Source organism: Takifugu rubripes, chromosome 18 (assembly GCF_901000725.2).
Source record: "Takifugu rubripes chromosome 18, fTakRub1.2, whole genome shotgun sequence".
Lineage (NCBI taxonomy): Eukaryota > Metazoa > Chordata > Actinopteri > Tetraodontiformes > Tetraodontidae > Takifugu > Takifugu rubripes.
The window spans coordinates 540001-563248 of NC_042302.1; the positions used below are offsets into that span (position 1 = coordinate 540001).

Below are 23248 nucleotides of genomic sequence, written 5' to 3' on the forward strand. Positions count from 1 at the left end.
CTAGCAAATCCATTCATCACACCATCACGTCAGCACTGGCACCTCATCTCTTGCTCCTACCAAGGCTGGTGAAATCTTGGAGTTACGATTGATGAGCATCTTGACTTTTTCTGATCATGTAGCCTCGGTCTCCTGGTCGTGCTGCTTTGCCATATTCAATAGCATAATAATCAGGCTGTTCCTAACCTAACATGCCCCCCCAGCTGCTGGACCAAGCCCTGGCGAGCTATTTATGATCTATCGGGGGCACAGATGCCTGGTGAGGCTGCTCCAGATGGTCCAGAATGTGGTGGTGCATCTGCTCCTCGACCAACCTAAGCAGGCCCACGTCACCCCACAGCTGATGGAGCTCCAGTAGCTACCTGGAGCTGCCCACATTAGGTCCAGGTCCCTCCTGCTGACCCACAGAGCAGCAGCTGGATCTGGTCCCTCCCCGTCTTGTTGGAGCCCATCAACCCCTCATCTGCTGCTGTCTGTTCAGACATAGAGATCCAGACTCTTCTCATCCCTTGTTTCCCGATGGTGGACCGACCTCCAGAGCCGTGTCAGAGCAGGAGGGCCCCTCTCTACCTTCAGAAAGCTCTTGAAGACACAGCTGATCACTACTCTTCTCCTTGTCATCTACTCCTTTCTCCCTCTCCACAGCTCTGCTCTGGTAGTTGGAAGTCAGAGCAGGTAGTTCAGGCCTGTTTGCTAGTATTTTATTCACGTTGGTCTCAGTTGTATAGTGGCTTGATTGTGTCTCTCACTTAAAGACGCTTTGGACAAATGTGTCTGTAAATGACTAAAATGTAAATGTAATGTAAAGGCTATGGGAGCGATCACCTGAGTGACAGCTGCCTGGTGCAATGAATGTTTTTGGTTCCTTAGAGGTGTCCTGAAGAAAGCAGCAGGAAGGAAAAGCACTAGCTGAGGGAGATTGCTGTTGGACACCACTGCTGCTATTCCTGGGAGAGGACACAAACATCTCATTGAGGACTGCTAGACCTGGAAGTGAGGTTCGGGATGGGGGGGCGGGCACTCCGGGAACAACTGCAAACATGTCTCAGAGCAGTAGGAGGCACACATGACAAGCCCTAACTTGGGGGCACGGTGGTCCAACAGGGTATTTGTTTCACCGTTAGCATTCAGCTTGTCTGTAGCAATCAGTCATTGATGAGCTTGCAAACCTCTGGATGACAGTGGTTACTCATGGAAATGCTCGAACTTCTCATTTGACCTGAAGCCCCAGGGGAAGTGGAGGAAGACTAGCAACGAGACTTCAGGAAAGTGGAGAATTGTCCCTAGCGATAAAAGCTAGCCCTAGTGTTCCTTTTAGCACCAATGAGGAGAACCTGCCATTTGTCACAGTTGCATTAGACAATGTTAGAGAATGGATGAAGAGGAGGAAGAGGAGGAGGGGGAGGAAGAATGAAGGTTTGTGAGAATCTGTGGTACAGCTGCGTGTCACCAACATAGAGAGCTGAAGACATCTTACTCCAGAAGAGACAATAAGCAGTCTGTGTGGCAGCAGCAGTGATGAGACAGCTGTGTAATTATTTTCTTCTCCTGTGAGATTTGACTCACGCCTTGAGTAAAGGAGGAAGTAGGTATATGGACGTATATTCACAGGTCGGTTTAGGGGCTTCAACCAAGCAAATATGCTTCTATTTCTGCATGTTTGGTCTCTTCCTGTACCCGACTCCACAGAGGATCCTCTGAACATCCGCACACTCTTCCAGAAGCTCAAGTCACTGGCGAGAAAAAGCAGGGATCAACAAAAACTATCTTTTCCAAATATAAATTAGGTTTTTGAAAGCTGTCAGGGGATCATTTAGCGTAAGGGTTATAGTTTCAAACTAGTTTAGAAATAGCAAAAACACTAACCCTCTAAAAACAATAATAACACTAATAAGTTTCATGTTCAACCATTACACCCATTAAAATAACATGTTATTATTTTGCATGATTGTTTCTTAGTCCTCACTAATTTCCTGTTACACTCATGAAAATGGGCCGAACACGTGTTGGATCCGATCTGCGAAGATGATTCCAGCCACCACGTGATGGGGTCAATTTTCATTGCTGCCTGGACCCACATTTACAAAGGCTGTCTCCCGACCTAAGACAAACCCCAGGAGACTGCAGCCCTTACCTACCTGCTCTGGTAGGAGACCTCTGCTACCAGGAACCATAGTCTCGTAAACCCTAATCTTAAATTGTGCATCACAGCTCCAACTCCACCACAGCTTCCTCAGAGCTTAGAAAGCCTTTGGAAGCTACCAAGAAGCATTCAATTAAAAATGGAATTGGATAAAAAACAACAGGTATGGATTAAGATGAAGTGATAAGCAGTTTTCTCCCCCTTCAACCAGAGGTGAACAGCACCACAGCACATGGGTCCTTTTCACCATCATCATCACTCTTATGTTCAAACGCTGCTTGGCATATTTTCAGCCAAATATGCCAAAAACTGGATTTTAGGTTTCATTCAATGTGTGTGTCTTCATGTGTCTCCTCCGAAGACTTTAGATGTCAAGTCTTGTCTTCTGAACACATCAGAGGTTTCCAGCTGTTTGCTATTTACTTCCTGTCACACATGAAGCTAAAATTTGCCGACACTGGTGTTTGTCTCGACTACCTATCTGCCTTCTGTGATGACTGAAATGTTCAACACATTCGATTGTATTGTATTGTAATCAGATTATTGTGATCAGATTATTGTAATCAGATTATTGTAATCGGAATATTGCAATCAGATTATTGTAATCAGAATATTGCAATCAGACTCATGAAACATGCTGTGGATCCTTTGTGTAAATGTGTACATTGGTGGGAAAATCTGGGAGAAAATGTGGCAACGGTTGAGGCGCGGCACCCAGAGGTGGAGGGGGACCCCACCGGTGGCAGTGGTGGGGATGCTCCCCCTGTAACGGGCCTTCAGAAGAAACCTCATGTCCAGATTTAGACCAGCTGATTGTAACTTCAAAGTCAAGGAAAAGCAGCGGGACCTGGACAGCAGCTAGCATAAACTAGAGGGAGATATTCTGCTCAGAATTCAAAGCATCTCAAACATTACAATGAGTTTTCCTGTGTTGAGCAATCAGCACCTATTAACTTTCATCACCTCCCCAAAATTTTTTTACTAACTTCCAAGCACATTATACTTTGACACCACTGAACAAAAATGTTGTGGGTGGTCAGTCCTACCGTCAGAGCGGTGGATGCAGGTATGCTGGTTGTCACTCAGGAAGAAACCGTCGGTGCACTGACATTCGTAGCTCCCCATGGTGTTGACACAGACCTGCTGGCAGCCTCCGTTGTTGTCCTTACACTCGTCCACATCTATTAGGATGGAGACACAGAAGCAGTGGTAGCAAGGTAGAAATGTAGGCTTCGGGGCCAACATGTCTGTGGAGCTCAGGGAAACATCTAATGAGACTGATGACACTGCTGTCAGGAATGTGTATGTAAGCACACACACACACACACACACACACACACACACACACACACACACACACACACACACACACACACAGGGGCACAGCAGGAGGGGGCAGACAGCGGACAGGCGCCTGATCCAGGATCTGTGTGTGGCTGAATCAAACTGCTGCCACTAAGTGGTTAAAGGTCTGACGAGCGGCACCTCCAGTGTGTGTTCACATGGGTGCGTAAGAGTTTAAAGGGCCCCTCTGTGCCACAGAAGGGGCAGTAAATTTCCAGCAGGGCATTTTGACGGGACTGAAGTTAACCGTGCCTGCGCGTTTGTGCACGTACACGCTTGCCTGGGATGGCAGCGTTCAGCCTGTGAGGTGCTGAAGTGTTCGGTCTGTGGTGGCGAGGTCGACCATCAGTCAGAAGAGACGGGTTACGTAAACTCAATGAGACAAAAGAGTGGCTATGTTGCCAAAGACTCAGTGAAAATCCTGCCATGACTAAATCCATTACTGCATACTTCAAATACTGCCATGACACAACCACACTGAATACTTGATCACTCTGATGGTCTTGGCCAATCAAAACTGCTATTTCACATGTTACAACAATCATCTGCAGCACAAAGAGGTAAATTAGCTCAAAGATGTTCCGAGATTGATGCTTTTCAGGCTGTCTGCAGAAACCACACGTCCACCAGATATTATACCCTGACCCTGCATTGGCCTTGCTTGATTTGCACTTTGGAATATAGACTCACACTGACCAAAGAAAAGAACCAGTCATGGTGCCTGACTTAAGGGTGTTGCTTCAGCAACGGCCATGACGACATGCTGATAGCGCCCCGATTAGAGACGATTAAAGATGAGTTAGGAGACACGCTGATGCCAGGTCTCCCCCACCTCGTGTCCCAGAAGGGAGCCAAAACATCTGAAGGGGGCCTAAGCATTTGGCTACAGCTCAAGACTTTCACCAAAGTATCCTGAGAAAACCCTCACAGACACAGGAAGGACCTCCTCGTAGAAGGCCTGAACCTTCTTGCCCTAAGGTATAATGTTGCCCACTAGGTGCCCACTAGGTTATTGGGTGTCAAATATTATCTCGCTGTATATTTGTAAAGTATGAGAAAGCTGAGAAAGTTGAGCTGAGCTGGATCAGACAGGATGGGATGTTCGGGTGGTGCAGATCACGATTCAGGGTTTTTTTCTGAAAGCAGAACTAAAGTTCATGAAAAGAAGTCTTGCAAAGGTGCCTGGTGGGTCCAGGAGCTGTAGAGGCATGATGAACAGCAGGAGGAAGAACAAGAGATTCTCATTGTTCTGGATGCCAGGTCAACGGGACAGCGGCCGTTCTTCAGGTGTTTTGGGTATGATGATCATGGTGGCGGGTGGGAATTATCCAGTAAGGTCCTATGAACAGTCGGCCCACCAGGTTAGGTCCAACTCAGCAACCATGGATTTTAGCTGAGGGCCGAGGAGCTCTTTAAAAGTCAGCACAGGTGAATCAACAGGTACGCAGCCCCCATGATGTTGAGCAGCATGCTAGCTCTCTGTGGCTGGCTCTGTTGGTGGTCTCAAACTAGCAGCAGCAGCGTAGGTTGTTGGCCTGTCTCTACCCAGGCTGGCTTTCCAGCCAAGCTCTACCGTAACGTCATTGATTCACCAGAGTTCAAGCTCAAACACATTCCGCTTCACAGAACAGCGCAGGTCTTTGTGTACTCCTGACTTTCAGAGATGGCAGAAATGATTGATAGGATTCATTTTCAGGCTGAAGCAGGAGGAAGACACATGGGAGAAGAAGCTGCATTGTTCCCTGCCAGCATACTTGTATAAATATAGCTCATCAAGTTTCAACCACAGCCTTTTTGTTGTGCGTGTGTGATGGTGCATGTGTAAACATGCGTGATTACACCAAATGAGGATGTTCTTGCCACATCAGAGGCCAAGGTGGGACAGTGAGCACATCTACTGATTCAAGTCAGGGGCTTTCTGACTGGTGTCGCAAGGGTTGCATTGATATCCTGCCAGATGTGAAGTAAATTACAGTTATGGGATGTTTAGCAAAGGAACCAGTGAGGAACACAAGCATCACAGCAGGCTAAACCTGTATTCATTACTGGAATATCGGAGTAGAACCTGAGGCATGTTAGCAGCCTGGCGACGGCGCCGCAATGGCGCAGCAGAGTAACACCCAGAAATCAGACAGATATCTAGATGGCCTTTAGGACACGGGCTGGAAAGGCTGGTTTCAGACTCTATAAACCACGATCAAGCCACGTAAGGCTTCTTGTTAAGGATGAATCACAAAAAAAGAACAAATATTGACAGTTCCACTCACCTCCGTTTCCATATGATGCCAAATAATTCTTTTGAGGGTCGAAATTGTGGACTTTGCCTATTTTCTGTTCAAATACTTGGAAGAGAGGCAGCGTCTCACCGTGTCTCGCCTCAGAGGTTGAGGGGTGTGATTGGCCCGTTGCTGTTCTCCTTAAGTGCCTGTGAGGACGGCAGTACCCTGCCTCAGAGACAGGGGCCGCTGGGGAGCGCACAGCTTCTCCTTCCTGTGCTCCTTCTCCCGGTTGGAACTGTGCTCTGGCTGACCTTTGAGAATAGAAGATTCTAGTTCTGGAATGAGTAAATCCTGATGTGGATCTGGAGCGGATGGTTGTGCCACCCTCACCCACCCTCTGGACTCCTTGCTGTGCTGCTAACTCTCAGAAGTCCTCATGCAACATCAGAGACGCATCCAACAGAAAATGAACTGAGGGGAAAATGCCAGACGGTCACATTGGGCCCAGCTGTGTCCTCCCAAAAGCAAATAAATAAAGTGAGAATCAAAAGGACGGAAGGAAGCGAGTGCAACCACTCGTTAATCACAGGACAATTAGGCAGTCTTTCATCAATTAGTGCCATGACTTGTTGACACGGTGCTTCTGGGAGATGATGTGAGACATTTCCTGTTTTGTGTTTGTTTAGGTTCCCAAAGAGCTGTTTGTCAAGCTGGATTCAGAAAACCACCAGACTGAAGGCTTCACAATTATTAAAACCCACAAGTCCTTTATTGTTTTTTCACAGATGGATTCAGAATCTGTCAACTTTGATGAAAAAACAAGGTTTTGTGCTGCTGTTTAGGCCCCGTGGCCAAAGACCAACTTTTGTCTCCTCCAGGAGTTTAGACTCAAAGGTTCAGGGAGCAACTTCAGGCCGTGCAGGGCTGGCAGCACGCTGAACCCTGCACAAGTGTGTATCGATCCTCTATGGGACGGGAGTCCAGGTCATGGGACGAGACCCCGGGTCATGGGACGAGACCCCAGGTCATGGGACGAGACTCCAGGTTATGTGTTTGCTAATAAGCCCACATGTCCTCCGTCCTCAACATGCATTTATTTGGTAACCAGGCCTCACAGGACACGATTGTCCTCTAAAGTTGGTGAATGTGCTGCTGAATCTGACATGATCAGGCAGGTCTAAATAGAGCCAGTTGAGGCATAAGGGCCAAGGGTCCTGAGGGTCCTCTGTTAAGCATCTCCACAAGCTTCTCCATCACTGTTCAGGTCCGACACACCATCACTTGGGGAAGATGACTCCTCCAGCAGCGCCCCAGAAGAGGACGAGAAGAACCAAAGTGACAAACGGAAGGGAGGCAGAGGGACAACAGAGGTTCATCGTTTGTTTGGAAATTCACCTTCGTGGCAATCCCATGGCAGAAGGAGAGAGCTGGGAAACATATCCAGGAGGAGTAGAGGAAGGCTAGCAAGGCTGTGCTGACTTTGACTGCGATCCCACAGATCCAATTTCACGCTTTACTGCCTTGTTTGAACTCAGTCACCCTTTTTTAATTGCAGCCATTCATTAGGGCTTAGCCTCAGCCACTCAACGTCCAGTAAAAGCTCCGACTCAACGTCGATGTGGGCCGGTTTCCCCGTAAAGAGCAGGTGATGACAGCTGCTAACGTTTGAATAAGCCGCACCAGCAAGCGTGCGAACGCCCACCAGCATCATAGGAACCAGTTGGGTTTGTGACAGACTGAACTCAGAGGAGCTCCAGCCGCTGGTTGTTGAGTTCGGTCCGTCTTCTGGAACAAAAACCCCAGGTGAGAATGACACCACTATTTTCCACTGCCTGAATATGATACTCTGCCCTAAAGTGCGTCCTTCTCCTGCTGTTTCATCGTTACTCCCCTCCGCCGTTGGAAGCTAGTTCTACACGCGCTGAAGCCACACATGTGGGCCATCGTTACACAGAGACCAAAACCTCTAACCTTTTTAAAAGCTTTTTCCTGTCATTGAGAGAAAAGTGCTGTTTGTTTCGGTCCCGCTGGGTTTGACTACAAAGTGTTACCAGCTAAAAGCGGCCAAGCGCGCCGTGGTTACGCGCACTGGGCTCGCCATCGCGATGAAGAGACAATGAGCACATTTCCCTTTTAATTAGCGTGCTATGGCTGAGTGTGCTGATGAGGGGCTGTGCACTCTGCGAACGAGCTGCACCAGGAGGCACCGGATACAGACAACTCCCACTCCTCAAAGTTGACAGGTTGTTTTGCTGATTTGCCAAACCAAACCTGGAAGACTGAGACATTTGGCTGAGAGCACTCTGGAACTCTGGTGCTAAGAAATGTTGTTTTCATCAGCGTTCTGCCTAATGACACTCCGACTTCTGTAAAATGTATCTTGGTTAGTGTGGCCAAACATGACTCAAGCAGGAGAGGCTGGAGGCCATTTGGAAGCTCAGCACACACGTAGATTTTAAACAGTACTTTTGTTTCAAATAGTTTGTGGCTGGAGGAAAAGCTGAATTTGGATGGCAGCACGTCTTCAGCTCTGTTTTATATCAGCTGTCGGAACGTCGTTCCACATCTCAACAGCTCCTCAGTGCAGCTGGCTGCTGCCATTAGCTCACCAGCTCCCACTTTACCCATCCCAACGAGGGAGGAAGGAGATGAAAATAACGGCAAAAATGCCTCCAGCAAAGCTGATCAACAGGATCAAAGACAGAAAATTCAGCCATGGAAGAAGGAGAACATTCTAAAACAGGGATAAATAAGCTAGGTCTGCGTTCAACAGCAGGTGGAAGGCTAAATGGACCGGCTCTGTCAATAATAGAGCGCTGCCAGGAATCTGTGAGGGAACACGGAGGCCAAGCTAGTTCCCAACAGGGCGGAGAGAAAAAGAGCAAAACTGGAGGGTGCTCTCCAAATGATGAGAGAAGGACTCTGGCAGCTAGAGCCAGAGGGGTTGTGAAGTATAGGGACAGACATGACACATCCACTGGAACATCCCAGCATTTCGGCCTGTTAAAGCGCTTCAGCGCCCGGCTCTGGCAGGTCTTACCCAAACAGTTGTGTCCATCGTGGGCCAGCATGAAGCCATCGTAGCAGGTACACCTGTAGTTTCCAGGGATGTTGATGCATTCATGGACACATCCGCCATTGTAGTCGTTCTCGCATTCATCCATGTCTGAAAGAGAGCAAAGCTGCCATTGGTTAGTCTAGACTGGACCTGGGGGCTTCCATCCCACCCTAACACATGTTCTATTTATGGACAGACGTGTACTGGGCTATACGTCCACCCAGACGCCCACAATACCTCACAAATATAGGATCATTTTAAAGTGAACTAAAGAAAAAGCACATTTCTGTCCCCTTATTCTCTCTGGGAGAATGGCAGGCTCCTCCTCCTCCTCAGCTTTGGTTGGAAGAGGAGGGGGAGGAAGAGCAGTGGTCATGAGGACAGATAACAAGCTTATGAAATCAAGCCAGCGACGACAACAGCAACTGTCTCTCGCTGTTGTCCAGTCATCCAGAAAGACTCGTCCGCCTTCTTGTTGCTATAGTAACGGCCTGATGCTAATCAGGGAAGGATGTTAATGAATGAGAAATAAAGACATGGGAAAATGGCATATGTCCAGAGCTAAAGGTCGCTAAACCAATCTTATAGTTTTCTTTTTTTATTCATATGTGAATGAAGAAAATGGCTCTAATATTCTTCTTCTGGTTTGAGCTTCGACGCAGGAGAGAATATTTGACGTTTCTGATGCAACAGCAGCACCAAAAGGTCTGGAAAAGCCGTCCACTGGCATTATCGTCCCAGCAAGCGTTTGTTGAATACTTTCAGATGCCCATCAGCGGCTCCGGTTGCCAGGTTTGATTTCTGCTAGCAGAACAGAAACCAGAGCTGCACGTTAACACTCACACGGCGGAAAGATGCAGCGACTCCCGAGCACACCAGGGAGAGCTCAGAAGAGCCCCAGTTCCTTACTTGTGGACTTGTGCAATCCCACAAACAGTCCTAACACAAACACTCCCCCGCAGTTGATTAACACATTTGGCCTGATGATCGTCGTTATCGTGGCTTTGAAGAGTCCAAAACTCATGAATGTAAACAGGAGACGCTCGCGTGAGAGACAGCAGTTGGAAGAGGAAAATCAAGGCCGCATTCAATGACAACCGGCCCACGCTTTTTCTCGGATCCCGCCGATAAAAGCGAGGCATGAGGGTTGCTGTTTCAAAGAATCCACACTGCAACAGTCATTGTGACGACCTCACCTAGCACGAGCACAGGCCCAAATGCTCGTCCCTGTCTTGTCCTAAGAGCATTTGCAACCAATTAGGGTGAGCTGGGGCAGGCGAGTGTTTGGGGGAAGCGGGATGGGACACTTTGCTGTAGCGCCAGCTCAGATGACCCGGCTTAGCCTGCCGGAGCCCCTCCTCCATGTTCTGCTTGTCATGTCAGGGATACAGACAGGTCAGATCCAGGGGCTGATGGGGGATTAAAGGCAGCAGTTGAGGGGGTGCCAACCACTGTGGTCCACTCAGGTGGTTCGTGCTGGGGTGCGCTGCAACGCTGCTGTTTAAAGCTGATAAAAAGAGCCAGCTGGGTGTCTGGCTGCTCCTGGACGGGGGCTACTTGGGATGATAATCCATGGCCCCCCGGGACACAGTGGGGAGGGAAATACACACAGTCATGACAAAAACGGCAGGAAGTGGCTGACTTGTGCGCCAGACTGACAACAGAGAATGCTGCTATGCTAGCATTGATGCTAGCACTGATGATAGCATAGCGCCGTGTCCCGCTGGACTTCATCATGCATCGGTCTGTGGGGGTGATGCGGGAGATTTTCAACAGGACTTAAAACAGAAGAGCTGCTACTATTTCAGTAGTCAAACATGAGGAAGCCATTAAATCACCAAGTGTTTAGTTAAGAGTCATGTGCTAGCTTAGCGCAGCTAATCTGCCTTTAGCCATAAGACAGTCACTGACACTTCTGAGGTCTGTCTCTCTGCCTGTCTGCCTGCCTGCCTGTCTGTCTATTTGTCTGCCTGCCTGTCTGTCTCTCTATCTAGCTGCCTGCCTGTCTGCCTGCTATTATTGTTCAGAGCTTCTCAGGAAGCAGAGAACCATGAGGATCACTCAGTGTATTGGGGTGTCTGTGACAGATGCGTCTGGCCTCAGCTGGTTAGGGTTACTTCCTGGCCCTGAGCTGTTGTTGACATCTGTCAGCAGCACGTTGACAGTTTTGGCTGTTGGTTGGACACATTTTCTCATGATGAGAAGCTGTTTATGCTCCACGGCTCATCAAGTAAATTAGGAGAGTCCAGGAGACGGCTGCCTGGTTCTCTGACCCCACCCTCTGAAGGCACTTGATGAAACCTGGTCATTTACTGCATTACAAAACAGAAAATGGAAATGAAAATGAAATCTGATCCTCCTAATGACATTAGTAAAGACCTCATGGCAGGAGACGGACCTGGAGGAGCACTACCCAGAAATGGTCTCATCTCCGGATCAATGGACAGGTCCATGAGAGGACTAATGGAAATATAGCTCTAAATATTAATGCCACCTAGTGGCCAAGCTGCTTCTGAGATGCACCTGATGGACCTGAGATGTTCTTCATCAGATGTCTCCAGCTTCTCCCTGAAGGTCCAGATGAACATTTTTCAACCACAATGTTTTCACAACTGACATGATGCTGCATTTAGATTCTGTCCATGAAACTTCATGGAACGAGTGACCGGAGTCACCTCTGTACAGATGAACATGTGTGTCCATCAGGTGGCGGATAAGGTCGGGGATCAAACCTGGGCCCGTGGGCCTGAAAGGTTCCAATGCCAGAAGACTGAGGTTCAGACCGCAGACAAAGTGACCCAGTAATTTTCTGGCACATCTCCCATTGGTTCCTCCCAGGAGAAGCTGTGTCTCTATAAAACAGGTCAGGTGCTTGTCCCTCGGGGGAGGGGGCCATTGTTCTGATGATGAAGACACAGCTGGCAACCAAATGATTCTGTTTCAAATCAACTCAAGTTATTCAGGATTCGAGGTTTGTTCGACCCAAACATGGAACCCACTGATGTTTCTGATGTTTAGCCGTGGACTCGTCTGCTGGGAAACTGTTGGTTTGACCCCCAACTGAAGCATATTGCTGAACAAATAAACCCTTTCGAGACATGACTGAGAGGAAATATCGTTTAAGAATGTTCGGAATGGTGACTGAAGCCCAGACATACAGGCCCGACCTCCAGAAATCCAACCCGAACTCGTTTGGACATCACTCACAAAAAGATCAGTTGGGAAACAAGTGAGCAGTAAGAAAAATGTGCCACGTCATCCATTTGCCATGCAACTCAAATAGGTCTAGATGAGGTTATGTGACTAGCGTCTTTGTTTATTATAAACTTATAGCAAACCATTTTAGATTGTTTTCGGCCAAAGCTGTATAAGTAAGGACACAATACAAAGCAAAGTGGGAAAGCCACTCCCAGGTTTCCCTGGCCTGCGTAGGGTCTCCAATCCCTCTCTGCCTAGGTGCTAAATTTGGAAGGTGCTAAACTTGTCTGCAGCGGACACAGATGACAAAAACACCCCCCCCCGGTAGGTTTAAACTGGGCTGACCTCCTCCGGCAAGGTCAGGGCTGCTGCGCTGTGTGAGGAACTTTCATACTACTGGAATGTGGTTCTGGAGTTATTGATCATCATGTAGAGGACACCAACCACGGCATGATGGGTTTTTGTCTTGATTGTTTTTACTTCCAATTGTTCAACCCAACCCGAAGAGCAGTCCAGTGTCCAAGAGTCAGGCCGCCCAATGGTAAAAGGATTCCACTGAGCTGTGACAACATCACAGCTCCCTTCAGGCAGACAGGTGAACTGTCAGAGAGGGTGAGTCTGAACAACAGCTGATCCTTACTCAGCAGGTGATTCTAAATGCTGCCAGGTCCCTGGGTTGGGACAGGCAGGAAGCTCCAGAAGTGGATGGGATCTTCTGCCCAGCACAGTCCGACCAATCCACAGTGGAGGTTTCATTCCAGCTGCAGCTCCCGGCTTGATAAACAAGAGCACAATGGCTCATCGACGGGCCTCCTCCATCTTTGTATAAACATGGGGATAACCCACGTCCAGTAATGCGGGACAGACTGACGCACTCTTCCTCCCACATCTTCATCTGACAGGACAAAGTTCACATTTTTCCCCAACGGGCCAACAGCATCAGTGTAGGGTTAACAGAGAGGGCAGCTCAGAAAGATCCCGTTTCCTCTGAGGACACTGATGGAGCAGCTCCAGGACCAGGAGCTGTCAACCAGAACCAGGAAAAAACCAAGACAGAACCAGGTAAGAACCAGCTCAGAACCATGGCAGGAACCAGTTCAGAGCCAGTGGTTTGCAGGTCCAGCCCCCAGCAGGGCTCACAATAATATGACCGTCCCAGCTCTTGGGTGTGTTCTAATGAAGGGAAACATTTGTTATGTCTGTAAAAGTTGAAGCTTTTCACTCTTTTGCTTTCTTTGGCTGCATTTGAACCACATCTGAACCGGCATAAATCTCTGTTGCTAAGCCTAAGCTGCAGTAGGTTTCATGAAAAAAAGAAAGATCTCCAAAGAAGGTTGCTCTTCTCTTCCATACTGGAGACCAGGTCAAACCAGCGTGCACTAATTAAACCTTTGTAAACCAAATAGGCCTTTAGATTGTTCATTGTTGACCGTTTTGGGCCAGGGAACAGGTCCAGCAGTAGGCTTAGCTGGAGGCTAAGATCACTGACATCACATGACCAAAACTCAGAGACGATTCCAGCGTCCAACATGATCTCAACCTTATTGCTCCCGCTGCTTGAAGGGCCGGACGTTTATGGGCGCCTCTGCCCAGAACCCAGTCCAGCCCTTTTAAAGCAGCCATCCAGCTGCATGTGGAGCACTGCAGATGTGGAGGCCTCATCTCACAGAACCCTGTCCAAGAAATTGACTGTCCACAACTGGGGACGAAGTAGGACACAGTTAGGAGATGGGACAAAAGCCTGCTGACAAAATCTAATCACCAGGATTTAAGATTTACTCAGAATTTATAAAAGGGTGAATTAAAGAAGACACTGGTGGACACTGAGCACTGGTGAACACTGGTCAGCACTGGTGAGCACTGGTAAGCACTGGTGAACACTGGTGGACACTGTTGAGCACTGGTGAACACTGTCGGACACTGGTGAGCACTGGGAAACACTGGTGGACACTGGGAAACACTGGTGGACACTGGGAAACATTGGTGAACACTGGTGAGCAATGGTGAACACTGGTGAGCAATGGTGAACACTGGCGAGCACCATGCCCTCTGCTGCTTCCACATCCTTCCAGAAACAGCAGTACTAATGCTGCTGCAGGCAGCCTGGCTCATAATGACTGTTGATGGAGAACACAGCCAGCCAATTACTGCACACATATCTAATCACCAAGGTCAGAGGTCAACACACGTCCACCAGCTGTCTCCGTATGAAGTACCTGTCATTTGTCCTCATCTCATCATTGAGGACAGGAAGACGCACACAACACCCAGAGAGTCGGAGGGAGAGAAGGAGAGAGACGTGAACGCTCTGACCTGACCCTCGGAGGGACATGAGGAGGATATTACAGCAGTTTACACACTTTACTACAGTGGCAACGGTTGCTGGGTACGTGGTACACCTCCGTCATCCATCATCCATCCATCCATCCATCATCCAATATCCATACATTCATCCATCCATCTATCCATCATCCATCCTTTATCCATCCATCTATCATCATCAGCCACCATCCATCCATCATTAGCCACCATCCATCCATCATCATCTATCCATCCATCCATCATCATCCACCCATCCATCCAACCATCATCCATCCATCCTTCATTAATCTGTCCATCCATCAATCCTTCATCCATCCATCCATCTATCCATCATTCATTCATCCATCCATCCATCATTCATCTCATGTGTCCTTCATGGAGCTTAAGATTTTACAAATCTCTCTCTCTCCTCTCCTCTGGATCCTCTCAGCCAATCAAGTCAGAAGTTATGGTGTTGGGAAGAAGCTCGAGGCAACGTCTAGACTAAAAGAACATCCTGCTGGAATAATGTAAAAACTTTTTCTCTTTATTTTCTTATCTGATTAAAGTTCATGGAATTCAAAGCTGTACCACGCGTATTGCACCACAACCCTATCTAACTTTGTGACTGTGAGTGCATGTGAGCGTGCAAGTTTGAGTACATGCAGCTGAATAAACATGCAAAGTGTCAGTGATTTCTGGATTTAAGGGGAAAATTCCTCCACTCAGAAACGAAAAAGGTTGAAGGCAGTAAAACGGAGTCAGAAAGTCAACTCAATATTCAAGATAAAGGTGAAACCTGAAAATGTTCGCTCTCAGTGCACTCAGAAGGAGAAGCCACGTCTGGAAGAGGGTTCCAGCACATTCCCAGGTGAAAGAAGCATTCTGGTAAATGTAGGAAATCAGGATCAGCCAGGCAGACCTGTCTGCAGAACCATTAACGTGGAAAAGAGTGAATTTATCACACAGATTTTTAGTTCAGGCTGTGAGACAAAGAGTTCCTGGAGAACCAAACTGGCCCCAGTTTATCAACTGTAATTAACATCTAACATCTGTCCAATCATTTGTTGACCTTTAACGTACAGAACACATTTACACTGAACCGCTGGACCTGATCACTGAGCACCAACAAGCTGCACCATCAATCTCAGATCACTGAGTATGTTATGATTTATGATGATAATGGTGATGATGATAATGATTGTGGTGATGATGATGATGATGATGATGATGATTGTGGTGATGGTGATGGTGATGTTGATGATTGTGGTAATAATGATGGTGGTAATAGTGATGGTGATGAGGATGAGGGCAGTGATGATGATGATTGTGGTGATGATGATGGTGAAGTTGATGATGATTGTGGTGATGATGATGGTGAAGTTGATGATAATTGTGGTGATGATGATGATGGTGATTGTGGTGATGATGATGATAGTGGTAATGATGATGGTGGTGATGGTGAAGATGATGGTGGTCATGATTGCGAAGATGATGATGGTGGTGATGATGATGGTGATGATGGTGGTGATGATGATGACGGTGATGATGATGGCAGTGATGATGATGATTGTGGTGATGGTGATGTTGATGATTGTGGTAATAGTGATGGTGATGAGGATGATGGCAGTGATGATGATGATTGTGGTGATGATGATGGTGGTGATGGTGAAGATGATGGTGGTGGTGGTGATGATGATTGTGAAGATGATGATGATGGTGTGCGTGTTTGTGAGTCTGAGTGAGACTGTGTGTGAGTGTGTTTCTGTGAGTGTGAGTGTGTGTGTGTTATCTCTAAATCTGATCCGTTAGCAGCAGTTCAGTAACTAGGTTAGATGTATTTTGAGTGTTTTCCAGGCTGAGCTTCAGTGTTGAGGGCATTGAGGCAACAGCTGAAGCAGCTATAACATCTGTCCCAGCCTCCTATCTTCTGTCTTCAGGGCTTCAGGCTCCAGCAGCTCGTCACAGCTGGAGCTGGGCAGGTTCTGTAGTTCCTCCCCAGTTCCGCCGGGTTGGATGGGGATGTCTGCGGATCTGGAGCCCTCTGGATCAGGATTTCATTTAATCTTGTTGTGAGTTTGCTTCAACCCTGGCCTCCCTGTCCCAACTGGGCCTGGTCAGGGACAACCAGGGACCGTCCCACCAGAGATCGGGAGACATGGAAGAGCTAAAGTTCATAGCTGTTTCAGTTCTTCTGTGTTCTTCTGTGTTGCACGCAGCATAAGGCTGAAACATGAAAGGAACCCTGACCGACTGCCATCACCCCCCACCCAGGTCAGGATTCACCTGATCAGGGTCAGGAGCTGCTTCAGGCTGGATGAGGAGCCCAGAAGATCACTTACCTTCACATTGTTTCCCGTCTCCTTTATAACCTGGTTTGCAAATGCAGTTGAAGGACTTGAGTGTGTTCTGGCAGAGAGCATCGATGTGGCAGTCGTCCGACCCCTCTGAACACTCGTCCACGTCTGTGGGACAGGACAGAGCGGTGAGACCACGACATCCATCATCTCTCCTGCTGTCCATCCGTCCATCCATCATCCATCTATGCATCCATCTGTCACCATCCAGCCATCCATCCAGCCATCCGTCATCCATCCATCATCCATCCAGCCATCAATCCGTCATCCATCCATCCCTCTTGCCATCCCTCCCTCCCTCCAACTATCATCCATCCATCCATTCATCCCTCTTGCCACCCATCCCTCTTGCCATTCATCCATCTATCCACCCATCATCCATCCATCCCTCCATTCATCCATCCATCCATTCATCCATCCTCTTTTTCCTGGGACACTGGTGGCCCATGTCACCCTCCTCACACACACACACACACCCACACACATACACCTAGCCTCCGCCGCCTCAGCTTCCTCAGGGCTAGAGTCAAGGTGGTCCAGCTACACCGGATTATCTGCACGCCCCCCCCCCGCGCAGTAGTTACTGGAGTGGGGGGGGGGGGGGGGGGGGGGGGGGGGGGCAGCGGAGCGGCGATGTCAAATGAAGTTTCGCTCGAGACTTTTCCGCTTGCGAAATTCCCAAATCTAGTGCGTAAAAACATGAAACGCTCATGACAGTGTTGCGCAAATGTGACTTGTGTGTCACAGGATCCATCCGCAGCTCAGCGGTGCGCGCAAACATCAAGAGGTAAAATCTCGCAGCTGCACGCGTGCTGGCGTTACATACATGTTATTACGTAAAGAGAGGCTGTCAGTTGAGACAGGTTTGATGCGCTTTCTATGGTCACACGCACGGTTTTATTCCTGCTGCCATCGTTTGAAGCCGGTAAGAGCTTCCCGCAAAAAGTGCGTGAAAAGGTGGACAATTAGGGCAGACAGACAGAAAGGGGGGGGGTCTTACCTGCAGGTCCGGTGGTCCCCATAAGCCTGCAACTATTTATAAGCAGAAGAAACAAACAAACGTCCAGAGAAAAACAGCAAGTGGTCCCCATGCTGACAGACAGACGGGATCCGGCGGGGCTTTCTGAGGGCTCTGAGAGCTCTGTGTGTGTGTGTGTGTGTGTGTGTGTGTGTGTGTGTGTGTGTGTGTGTGTGTGTGTGTGTGGAGAGGAGAGGAGAGGAGAGGAGGAGGAGGAGGAGGAGGACCGCTTTCAGTGAACCAGCGGTGGTGCAGAGAGAGCATGGAGAGAGAGGTGGGGAGGGGGAGAGAGGAGAGAAAGACGGAGAGAGAGGGAGAGCGAGGTAGAAAGAGGGGGAGAGGGAGAGGGAGAGAGAGGTGGGGAGAGAGAGAGGGGAGGGAGGGAGAGAGACAGGGAGAGAGGGAGCGGAAGATAGAGAGGTGGAGAGAGAGAGAGAGAGAGAGAGAAGGATTTGGAGCCTTCTGGTTGGCTAGTTTTGCCGGTAGTAAGTCCAATAAATACAAATGTTTCTTTTGAAAGTTGTCTTTTGTTTTGCTTGTAATATCGTGGTTGTTTTCCCGGATTTCTTCCTTTATTGGACTTCCTGTGCTGGACCGAACCTCACGGTCCGAAACACGGATGCAGAACAGATCTGTGGACTTCTCAAAGTCGAATATATCGAAAGATACGATTGTTTCACTGTGTAAAATGAACCATCACACACACATCAGTCAAAAACAAACCACCTTTTGTGTCATTTCGCGCATTTTGTCCCAATTTGTTTCAAGTTTGAAAAATGCAAAATTCTGACACCTCGTGGTGAAATCTCAAAAGGAAGGTCGAGTATTTTAGAGACGCAAGTACACAGCTAGGATGGCTGCTGTTGCCCAGGCAGGCTGCTGCCGGGCTGTCATGTTGTTGTTGTTGTCGTGCTTTTGTTGACGACCGTCAGTCATCGGCGTTTGAAAACGCTGAAGCATTTGAAAACGCTGAAACAGCGCTCCCTGCAGGACGCCATCTGAACGGACCTCTTCCGCGCACCATTTACGGTCCAATCAGAGAAGGTGACGTTTGTGGACGTCGTATAATAGTCCGTCCAACCCGCGATGGTTGTTACCTCACATTTAACACGGTGTTCTTTCGCCGTCACCTGGCTCCAACAGCACAGTTGTGGTTCCACACCTCCTTTACAACGATTAGCGCCGCATGAAGCGACAACAGCGGCGCTTCATTGGTGTCACTGCGTTTTACGACGGTGCAGAACGCCTCACGTATGTTGTGGCATGTTTTCCAAGCAGCACTTGAACGCAGCACGGCAGCCCTACAGCTATCATGGCGTCTCCCATGAAGGGGCTTCGGTTGTGGAGTGAGTAGCCGCTGCTCTTGACCCGTGTCCACGACTGCAGAGTGCACATATCTCCCACCCGAGGAGCTGATCGAACCGGCTTCTGACAATGGGAACTGTTCACGCTAAGGTGAGCCCTGCGGCCGCCCCGCGGCGGCCTTTTGTGTCTTTGACAATGACCTCCTGGAGCGCCTGTGCTGGAGCCCGTGGCCCCCGAACTCGATGTTCCGATCGGGGCATTCCGAGAAAGCTGGGCAAAACCGTTGTTCCGTGAATTGTGGGCAGTATTAATCTTTTAAACACGTTTCCAGTGCTGGCTGCTACATTTTCAAGATGGCCTGGCATTTCTGCCATGAAATAGCCGCTTATCGTCCTTTTGGTGGCGTTTTATGCATCTTTTAACGCGTCTTTGCGGCCCCTTTCAGGGTTTTATGAATGAAGGATTATTTGGGGTTGAGATTGTAAACGTTTAAAATCAGAATCTTTGTCAATTTTTGCATGAATAAAATGTCCCAGAAGACGTTGTCCATCAGCAAGGTAGCACGGTGGGAGGACACGTGATGCTCTGTTTTACAAGACAACTGTACTGAAATGATTTCCTGTGGTTCCATGTGGACGAACAATGTCCCCTGTGTATTTGCCTGGCTGTTGTAGTCGCTGGATCCCCTCCCCATGCACGGTCGGGACCTGGGCGTCAACCCTGATGACCTGGTTGAGACTCCGGAGGTAGAGCAGGAGGCCAAGCAGGAGATCCTGGAGAACAAAGATGTGAGTGCAGACACTGAAGCTGGTCACAGGGGATGCAGCCACGGGGGCCAGGGGGCTCTTGGAGAATGACCTGATTGTGTGTTTCAGCTGTCGGAATCAGAAATGTTTTTTTTAAAATGCAGTATTTTGTAAAACCATCGAAAAGAACCTCTTTATCTCCAGGTGGTTGTCCAACATGTCAACATTCAGGGTCTTGGAAGGACTAAAGAGGATCTCCTGGGCTATGAGATCTCGGATGTGTTTCATGCCAGAAACCTGATCGAGGTATGTACAGGCGGCTGCAAGGCGGCTGGAGAATATCTGGGGTTCTAACGGGTTCTCACCGATGTTTCTACAGGTGATGAAGAAGGCTCACGTGGCTCGGCAGCGCCTGCTGCGCCTGGGAATCTTCAAGGAGGTGGAAGTCCTCATAGATACGTCTGAAGGTAACGGACTGGATTCCTGATCTGTGGGATCCCACAGCTGATGTGATCGTGTGGCCTTTATTTCAGGTTCAGATGCCTTGCCCAACGGCCTGGACGTCACTTTTGAGGTGACGGAGATAAAGCGGCTGACAGGAAGTTACAACACCATGGTTGGCAACAATGAAGGGAACATGGTGAGAAGAGCCCATCAGACCCCCTGTAGGTGTTTGGTGGTATTCATAATGCGGAACACTGTCTTCCCCAGGTGCTGGGTCTGAAGCTGCCCAATATGTTGGGCCGAGCTGAGAAACTCACCTTCCAGTTCTCCTACGGCACCAAGGAGACTTCATACGGGCTGTCCTTCTTCAAACCTCAGCCCGGCTCGTTTGAACGCAAGTAAGTCACTCGTGGACCAGCTCTCACAGGCCCCCTAGAGGCTTCTCCTGCCGTCCCACACTGACCCGTTGTCCTCTGTTGCAGCCTGGCTCTCAACCTCTACAAAGTCACTGGTCAGTTCTCGTGGAGCTCCTTAAAGGAGACGGACCGAGGCCTGTCTGCAGAGCTCAATGTGAGGGGCTGTGCTTGTTACCATGGATACATGGCATCGTTATCCTTCCTGTTGTGTCTGACATGTGTTTAGGAGCCGAATTGGATCAGCCCCCCCATATCCCCGTTATTGTTTACAGCCCGGTTCCAGTAAATGTCCCCATAAGTGGACTGGATGTTCAACCCTTCCAGAATCAGATGGTCCTGACTGTCTGTTTCCCACCCCGACTGTCTGTTTTCCCCCCCACTGTCTGTTTACCACCCCGACTGACTGTTTTCCACCCCGACTGTCTGCCCCCCCCCCCCCCCGACTGTCTGTTTCCCCCCCCGACTGTCTGTTTACCACCCCAACTGTCTGTTTACCACCCAGACCGACTATTTAGCACCCTGACCAACTGTTTTCCACCCTGACCTCCAGTTTCCTGTGGGCGGGACCAACCAGACGCTGAAGTGGGAGGGGGTCTGGAGGGAGCTGGGCTGCTTGGCTCGCAGCACGTCCTTCGCCGTGCGGGAGGAGAGCGGCCACTCATTGAAATCTGCCCTTTCGGTCTGTCCTGGACTCTGTTCCTTCCAGAATTATTGATCCCTCCTGTGAACGCTGAGCTCAGAACCGTCTCTGCTTTCAGCACACCATGTCAGTTGATTCCAGGAATTCTGCCATCTTACCCAGCAGAGGGGCCTTCTTCCGGCTCAGCCAGGTGGGTACTCGCAGAAACTCTCATTCCCCCTGGAGTTGTCAGCTGATGCAGGTCTTCTCACCCTGTAGGAACTGGCTGGATACACCGGAGGAGACGTCAGGTTCCTGAAGGAGGACGTGGAGCTGCAGGTCAACCGGCGGCTCTTCTGGGACTCGGTAGGTGCTGCTCGGTCTTCCACGGGGGTCTGAAGAGAATCTGAAGTCTTTGGGCCGCCGGAATCTCATCCTACAGATTTAAACATGACGGAGGTCCATTTGTGTCTGTAGGTGGTCTCTGCTTCTTTGTGGGCCGGGATGCTTTATCCTCTGGGAGGAAAAGCCTCCTGCATCGCTGACAGGTACATTTGTTCACCCACCTGAGCCGGAGGCCCCAAATGTTGGTTGGTTGCTGGCGTGGCGCCAAGCTGCACCCTCACTGCTTTGGTGTTTGTGTCCAGGTTCTACCTTGGGGGTCCCACCAGCATAAGAGGCTTTGGGATGTACAACATCGGCCCTCAGAGCGAAGGTACCAAAACCAGTGAATAGTTGCTCAACACTTGTCGCCATCCAGCTTTAGAACTGATGCAGTCTCCTGTTTGGCCTTGATGATTCAGTGTGTGAGGTGTTTTTGCTGTGTGACAAGGCTGCAGGCCCCCTTCAGGCCGCTAGAGGTCACCAACACCCCACAGAGCACCCTGAGCCTGTGTACTCATGTTTAGGGCCTTTTAGTCAAAACATTAAAGCTGCTTTAAAAAAAGAGTATAGGAATGACTTAAAAGTGTGTGTGTGTGTTACAGGTGACTATTTAGGTGGAGAGGCCTACTGGGCAGGTGGCTTGCACCTCTACACTCCGCTGCCTTTCAGACCAGGCAAGGGGGGCTTTGGGGACCTTTTCAGGACTCACTTCTTCCTCAATGCAGGGAATCTGTGCAACCTGAATTATGGTGGGTTCACGAATCCTAAACCAGAGTCTTAAACCCCCCGGTGGAGGAAAACCCTGCTGAAACCACTAAGAAGGTGGAAACGAGTATTTGAGTGAAGGTCTATGTGCAGGTGATTGCCCCCGGACCCACCTTCAGAGGCTTGCTGAGTGCATCCGCTGGTCGTACGGAGCTGGAATTGTGCTGCGGCTTGGCAACATTGCGCGCCTGGAGCTGAACTACTGTGTGCCAATGGGAGTCCAGAGTGGAGACAGGTATGCTTGTTCCCACTGCTTCCCAGTGGTTTAATTCTGAATGGTCGGCAGGCGAGGCTTCCACTAGAGCCAGACTTGAGCGTTATTTACAAGCCTGACGTCTGCTGGAGCAGCAACACGGCACGCTTGTTGTGTACACGTGTTGTATGTTGTACCCATGTGACCGCCATGGTGTCGGAGGGCCCGATGGACCCGTAACTGTGCGTCTGTGTGTTTCAGGATCTGCGACGGCGTCCAATTTGGAGCAGGAATCCGCTTCCTGTGAACTGGGAGGTGTTAAAGGGACAGTGTTGTGTTGCTCCGCATGCGTCATCGTCAGTGAGCGGTTGGTACGAGCGTGTCGGAGAAAATCTGGTCCCTATGGCCTTCAGGAGACGTCTGCAACAACCTGCAGGAACCACAGCACCATCGATCCCAGTAAAGCTCCCTCATCCGCTTCCCCAACTCACAGTTGTTCAACGTTCAGGGACGTTTGTCCTCTTCCTGACGCGTTCCCGTCTGAGTGGGCGAAGCGGAGCGGCCGCTGGCAGCAGAGCGGTCCGTGGACGGGTGTGTTGAGCTGTCCTGCTGCCTCTGTCCACCCTCACCCTGAATAAAGAGTCATAGCCTGCTCCCCTCTCTGGCTCTGTTGGGAGGAGAGTGTGTGTAGAGAGAGTGACACTGTGTGTGTGTGTGAGAGAGAGAGAGAGAGAAATT

The 23248-nt window shown here is 49.4% G+C and overlaps 2 protein-coding genes across 5 annotated transcripts in view; one reads left to right on the top strand and one right to left on the bottom strand.

Moving 5' to 3' along the window:
- Window positions 1-17805, bottom strand: part of scube1 (signal peptide, CUB domain, EGF-like 1) — a 52843-nt gene extending 35038 nt beyond the window's left edge. For 2 of the 4 annotated variants that reach the window (XM_011613123.2, XM_011613122.2), the window contains exons 1-4: window positions 17621-17805; window positions 16606-16728; window positions 8747-8872; window positions 3190-3324 (exon numbers count right to left, since the gene is read on the bottom strand). In XM_011613123.2, the coding sequence (XP_011611425.1) occupies window positions 3190-3324; window positions 8747-8872; window positions 16606-16728; window positions 17621-17711 (475 nt within the window). In that variant the 5' untranslated portion in view covers window positions 17712-17805. The remainder of the gene's footprint in view (window positions 1-3189; window positions 3325-8746; window positions 8873-16605; window positions 16729-17620) is intronic. The other 2 variants (XM_003972614.3, XM_011613124.2) reach the window with 1 other exon arrangement.
- A 970-nt stretch (window positions 17806-18775) lies between these two features.
- On the top strand, window positions 18776-23164 carry samm50l (sorting and assembly machinery component 50 homolog, like). Its single transcript, XM_003972613.3, has 15 exons — window positions 18776-19093; window positions 19618-19731; window positions 19894-19995; window positions 20069-20156; window positions 20223-20329; window positions 20401-20531; window positions 20616-20703; window positions 21100-21228; window positions 21308-21379; window positions 21448-21534; window positions 21646-21716; window positions 21816-21883; window positions 22155-22301; window positions 22411-22552; window positions 22772-23164. The coding sequence occupies exons 1-15, from the start codon at window positions 19073-19075 to the stop codon at window positions 22815-22817; spliced, it is 1413 nt and encodes a 470-aa protein (XP_003972662.1). The 5' UTR covers window positions 18776-19072; the 3' UTR covers window positions 22818-23164.
- The last annotated feature ends 84 nt before the right edge of the window (window positions 23165-23248 follow it).